Source organism: Catharus ustulatus, chromosome 9 (assembly GCF_009819885.2).
Source record: "Catharus ustulatus isolate bCatUst1 chromosome 9, bCatUst1.pri.v2, whole genome shotgun sequence".
Lineage (NCBI taxonomy): Eukaryota > Metazoa > Chordata > Aves > Passeriformes > Turdidae > Catharus > Catharus ustulatus.
Window position 1 is genome coordinate 29010895 of NC_046229.1, and position 6000 is coordinate 29016894.

General features: G+C 60.7%; 1 protein-coding gene across 3 annotated transcripts in view; it reads right to left on the reverse strand.

The window, feature by feature from the left end:
• The window catches only part of LOC117000241 (nitric oxide synthase 1 adaptor protein), a 35122-nt gene extending 30657 nt beyond the window's left edge, over positions 1 to 4465 (reverse strand). For all 3 annotated transcript variants that reach the window (XM_033067723.2, XM_033067722.2, XM_033067721.2), the window contains exon 1: positions 4320 to 4465. In XM_033067723.2, coding sequence (XP_032923614.1) covers positions 4320 to 4424 — 105 coding nt within the window. In that variant the 5' untranslated portion in view covers positions 4425 to 4465. The remainder of the gene's footprint in view (positions 1 to 4319) is intronic.
• Between the last annotated feature and the right edge of the window lie 1535 nt (positions 4466 to 6000).

Here is a 6000-nt window from a genome sequence, read left to right on the forward strand (position 1 = left end):
AGTCCAGAACCACAGAGCTCTGGGGCTCCAGGACACCCACCAGAGCCAGGAGCAGCACACCCACTCTGCCCTGCCACCAGCCAGAACAGGGCTCACCCAAAAGGGGGGACACCTGTGCTGCAGGCAACCAGCAGCAGGGATGAAGATTTCCACCCCAGTGCAGCAGCACTGCCCGCTCTCCATGCTTCCATCCCCACCCTGGGCCTGAGCTTTTTGCACCCCCAGAAGGAAGCAGGGCTGGGAGCATCCCACCCTGCAGCTGCTCCCCTGGCACCTCCTGGCACCTGCCCTGCCCTCCTGGAACACACAGCCCGGGCACACACGGCTGTGCCACAGCCAGACAGAGTTTTCTTTGCTAAGAGCTGCACTAAGCAGGCGATGAGCTGACTTAACAAGTATGGCAGAAATATGCCAGTGTTTCAGAGGAGAACCTTTGTAGACTTGGGAAGGTTATTTATAGCCTGGAGCGAGCGATCCCGGGCTCAGGCACACTGCAGCTCTGCTCTGGGCTGAGCAGCCCCGACAGAGCACACCAGAGCTGCCAGTACAAACAGCCCCCAAACAGAGCTGCCAACTCGCTCCCAGCCAGCCAGAGTGCTGCAGAGCACCACACAACCTGCCTGCTGCTTCCCAGCCCTCCAGGAAAGGAGCTGGGAAGGGAGCCTGGAGCAGTGGAGGGGAACTGAACACCTCCATCAGGGCTGCCTGCAACTCAGCTCACTTCCAACGCTGTTATTTGCAGCCCTTGTGTAAATAAAAATACACACACGGGTGGAAACACACAGGTACTCCCTGCTTAGTGCTCACCTGAGGCTACAATGGCTTTCCTGTACAGCATTTCTCTCTGGAGCAGCTGGCAGTGCCTGGAGCCCCTGGAGGGTGGCAGGCAGGTGGGCTGGGGAGGTTCAGAGGAAAGGACAGCAGGGATCAGACCTAAGTCTCCTCCGTGTCCCATCTCCAAACATAGACAGCAGCAGATGCTCAGCTCAGTTTCCCACGCACGGAAGCAGAGAAAAGCACTGACAAAAATGAGAGAAAGTGCCTGGTTGCCAAGACCACTTAAGGGAAGAAAAATAAAGTACCACCCCACCAGGCACACACAAAAACCCCACCTGCTGCACAGAAGAACAGCAACCCTCCCTAACCTGCAGCTCCACATCCACCACGAGCAGGTCTGGAACCAGGAGCAGCAGCTTTCAGCACAGGGGACACCCAGGCAGCCCCACACCAGGGGAACTGGGTACACCAAGGATTGAGACGTGCTTGGGCAGTCACTTCTCCCCTTGCCTGCACAGGGGGAGCAGCAGAGAGTGTCCTCACACCCACCTGCCCCTTCTTTGGAAACCACACACTTCAAGGCACTGCAAAGGGATTAATGGGACTGAAGGAGTGACAGCTGTTCTCAAAAAGTGGGCATTTGGTAAGTGGGACCTTGCTCTGGACCACAAGACCTCTGGGGCAGGAGGAAACCTCAGCCCAGCCTCAGGACAGGGACAGCAACACTTCCCTGAGCAAACCCAGCAGCACCCAGCACTCCAACAGACAAGGGTCTGGCATTCCAGCGCCAGGCTCCACCACCCCACAGCATTCTCTGTGCTCTCTCTGGAGGCGTTGGAGTAGCCTGAGTCATCATTCCTGAATGTGTAGAATTGCTGGTGTTGCACAAGGTGGCCCTTGGGTTTAGTCCTGCAGCACCAGGGCTTTGGGAAGATAAGGAGTAAGCTCATATCCCTCTCCTACTCATGGAGGTGGAGGAGGTGTCCTTCCGGTCTACATCCCCATTTATTTCACCAGAACACCACTGCACAGGTGGGAATTGCTGTCCATTCCCCTGCACCATGCTGCAGCTCACAGTTCTTTCATCCAAACGTTTCAGCTAACCCAAGAGGCCAGGCTTTTGACTTTACTCAACAGTTCAGACTGCAAGACACAGAAGAAAGCAAACCTCCTGCCTCCCCTCGGAGCCAGCTCCTCCAATTCCCCGCAGCTTGACCAAGGCATCTCTGGGATACAGCAGGGTTTGGTGCCAAGAGAAGTGACCAATGAAAACAGACCCAAAAGTGTGAAATGCATTCCTGCTCATAAGAAGATGGAGTGGGATTTTCCATCTCTTGGATTTATCTCCAGAAAATGGATTAACAAAATCCTTAGGGGGCACTTTGCTCTGACTCAGTGACCCTGTGCCAGCACACGCGGCTGCAAGTGGCTCCAGTGGGGACAAGAGGCACAAGCCTCCGAGCTTACATCAAGTCCATCCCCCTCTGCTTGTCAAAGGTTCAAATTCTGACTGTCCATGGCCACCCAGGATGCCAAGACTCCCTCAGGAGAGGCACAAGGGGGACAGCAGCACGGATGCCAACTGCTGCAGCTGGACCAAAACACGCACTGCACCCACCACATGCGCTGCTTCAAGCAGCAGCAGCTCCCAGTGTAAGAACACAATTAAAAATCCGAGCCATAAATCAGCACACACTGGCTCAGGCCCACAGTACCCCCCTGCAGTGAGCCCCAAGCAGGCTCGTCAGGAATCTCAGGCTGCTGCAGCCAAGAGCGCTGGTCCAGCTGCTGAGCTCTAACACCGGGACCGCGCCGCCTGCACTATCAGCTTTCCCAGGAGGATCTGAGGAGACAGCCACTCCAGTCCTGACACCCCACACCAGCGTTTTCCTGGTTTAATCTTCCCCCAAAGTTCTGCCCTAAATCACAGCTCCACACTTTTGTGACTCGTGCTGGGTGCCTGGCTGCAACACGAGCCGTGCGGGTGTGAGCGCTTGGGATTCTTGGGGATGAGAGGAAGTAAAGGAGTGTAAGCATTTAATTAATCTCCAGCAATCTAATAAAAGGATAGAGTAATTGCCTCAGCCATCTGCATTCTGTATCTGGCACCGAGGGCTGCTGGAGAAACCCAGGAATTGGGAAGCTGGGTTTCGTACGGCTCGCGCTTGGCATTGGTGCGTGCCACCGGATACCAAATAGGAGAAAGAGCAGCTAACAAAGGCTAATGCGAGCCCTGCACAACGCAGCCAGACTGGCAGCGTGGAGCAGGCATGAGCCACGAGCAGACCCGGGGGTGCTGACCCCCTGTCCCACTCCCCAGCCCGCGTCACCCCAGGCTGGCACAGAGAACAGACACAGGGGTTTGCAAGGTGAGATGCTCAGCATCTCCCCGCAGGTGAGGGGTGAGCAGGTGCTGGCAGTCACACACCAGCCGGCTCCCACCAACCACGAGCAAAAGGCTGCAAAGTTGAGCCGTAGCAGCTTTCCCAGGAAATAGTTGCAAAGCAGGTTTAAGTTTGCCCCATAAACAACTGCTGGGCTGTTCGGCTGCTGTGCAGCACAGTGCCTGCAGTGGGGCAGGCGATGGCCTCTGCAGAGGAGCCCTCCCGGCCCCAGAAAAGGCGGAAAATAACACTTTGACACCCTCCGACCAGCCGCAGCCTTGCCCCGAGGGCATCAGATGCCAAATTTTCCTCCCCTGACAGCACATGTTCTCGGAACACAACAGTGTGTGACAGACCTTCCCGGTTTTACACCAGGCTTTTCTCCTAAGCCAACCTCACTCGAGTATCTCCGTCGGCACGATAACCGTGTTCCCCAGGAGAGGCAAATTTGATGTTTCCCCTTTCCCAATCTCCTGCCAGCTCCTTCCCAGCTTCCTGCTGGTGGCTTGGCTTTTGCCAGCCTGCGGGAAGCCACAGCCGACGTGGAGGGAAGGAAAAGTCCCGACGGAAAAGAAAAGATAGAAAAGAAAAGAGCAGTCCGCGCCAAATCCGCTAGCAAGGATGGTTTGTGTGTGTAAAGAGAAACAGCGAGCGTTTATTTCGGGTGCGTGTCCCTGACCGCGCACAGCCCGTCCGGCTGCGGGCACCGCAGGAGCACCAGGGTCCGGTCCGGGGCATGCTGCAGAGCCAGCCGGCCGAGCCCATCCCAACCCGGGCACTGCCCGGAGCGCAGCCCGAGCGCTCTGCTCTCCCCCAGCCGGGAAGATGCACTCGGACCCCGCTTCGGGGGGCAGCGTCCCCAGCAGCACCACGCGGACCCGGGAAGGATGCAGGGCCAGGGAGGGATGCAGGGCCAGGGAGGGATGCAGGGGTGCAGCAGCAGGGTGACCCCACTCCAGCCTGACCCATCCCACCGCTCCGGGCATCCCCACCGGACAGGTGGGAAGCCTCGCCCGACTCCGCAGCTGAGTTTAGGGTAGACCGGGCAACGCCAAGGGGAAAAGCAGAAAAGCCCCGCGGCTTTGCCAAAAGCCAGCTGTAAAACCGGGCATCCCGGGGTGCAGCGACCCCCGCGGCTCCCCCGCGCCCGCCGCCCACCTTGGCCTCGAAGCAGATGCCGTGCTGGAAGGCGTCCTCGTTGTGCAGCGGGATGCGCAGGTCGTGCCGGTCGTCCACCAGGTTGTACTTGGACTTGGCGGGCATGGCGGCCCCCGCGGCCGGGCAGCCCTGCAGCGCGCCCGGCCCGGCCCGGCCCTGCCGCCGCCAGCGCCGCCGAGCCCGCCCCGCCCGGCCCCGGGGCGGGGACGCGCCCGCGCGGAGCGAGCGGGGCGGCGGCGGGGGCTGCGCGGGGCGGCACCGGCACCGGCACCGCTACCGGCACCGGAGCGAGCGGCACCGGCCGGGCGTCCCCTCCCGGGCAGCACCGCTACCGGAGGGAGCTGCACGTCCCCTTCTGGGCGGCACCGGCACCGGGGCGAGCAGGACCGGCTGTGCGTCCCCTCCCCGGCAGCGCCGGCACTGGCACCGGAGCGAGCGGGGCGGGCTGCGCGTCCTCTCCGGGGCAGTACCGGTACCGGTACCGGAGCGAGCTGTGCGTCCCTTCCCGGGCAGCACGGGTACCGGTACCGGAGCGAGCTGTGCGTGCCCTCCTGGGCAGCACCGGCACCGGTACCGGAGGGAGCTGTGCGTCCCCTCCCGGGCGGCACGGGCACTGGCACCGGTACCGGCACCGGAGCGAGCGGGGCGGGCTGTTCGTCCCCTCCCGGGCAGCACCGGTACCGGCACCGGAGCGAGCTGCGCGTCCTCTCCTGGGCAGCACCGGCCCCGGTACCGGCACCGGAGCGAGCTGTGCGTCCCCTCCCGGGCGGCACCGGTACCGGCCCCGGTGCCGGAGCGAGCGGAGCGGCGGCGCTGACGCCCAGTGCCCGGTGCGCGGGGCCGGGCTTGCGCCCCGCCGCCAAACTTCAAACGGGAAAGGAGGGGAAGGCAAGCGGGGATAACGGGACACGGTGCCCGGGGAGCGGCTCGGGAGGGTGGGCAGCGCTGGCAGCGGGACCGGCGTCCCTCGGGTGCCTCGGAACTCCGCACGCCAGTCTTGGTCTCAACCCCGGACCGGTGGAAACCGAGCAAGCTGGAAGTGGAAAATCTCCATGTTGTGCTTAAAGGAAGAGCAGCTCTTGAGACCAGACCCCCGGCCCTACCGGGCCCTGCTTTACCAAAGTCCCAAAAGCTGTGAATACACTTACAATCATAAACTCACCCCAAGACAGCTTCCTACCCACTGAGAGCAGCCCAGAGCTGCTTTCCAGCTGTTCAGGGAGCAATTCACGTGGATGTGACCTTGAGTCCACACTTGCATCCCTTATCCCCACAGCCCCACTCTCATGTGGGACTCCATCCTCCTGTGCTGGATACCCACGGGTGCTGCAGAGCTGGCACTGCTCTCAGAGGCACTGCTCTGCACAGAACCTCAGGTCCCAAAGCCTTTGCATGTTCCCACAGCCAGAGCCCGCTTCCCTCAGGCTTCCAAATGACTGCAGTGCAAAGAGCAGCGCTGATTGTTGATCCTTCCCTGGGCAGAACACATCCAGAGCCATTGATTTTTCAGGCTGGATCGATGTGGTGAAACTTCTTTGAGTTTATAACAGAGTTCAGTGCCAGCCACAGCACTTCAGCCATGTCTGGAAAATGTATTGTTCCACTGAGAACGGGGTGGGCTTCCCACCACCCCCAGAGGCTCAGCTGACAGTCTGGGCACAGACAGCTACACCTCGAGCTG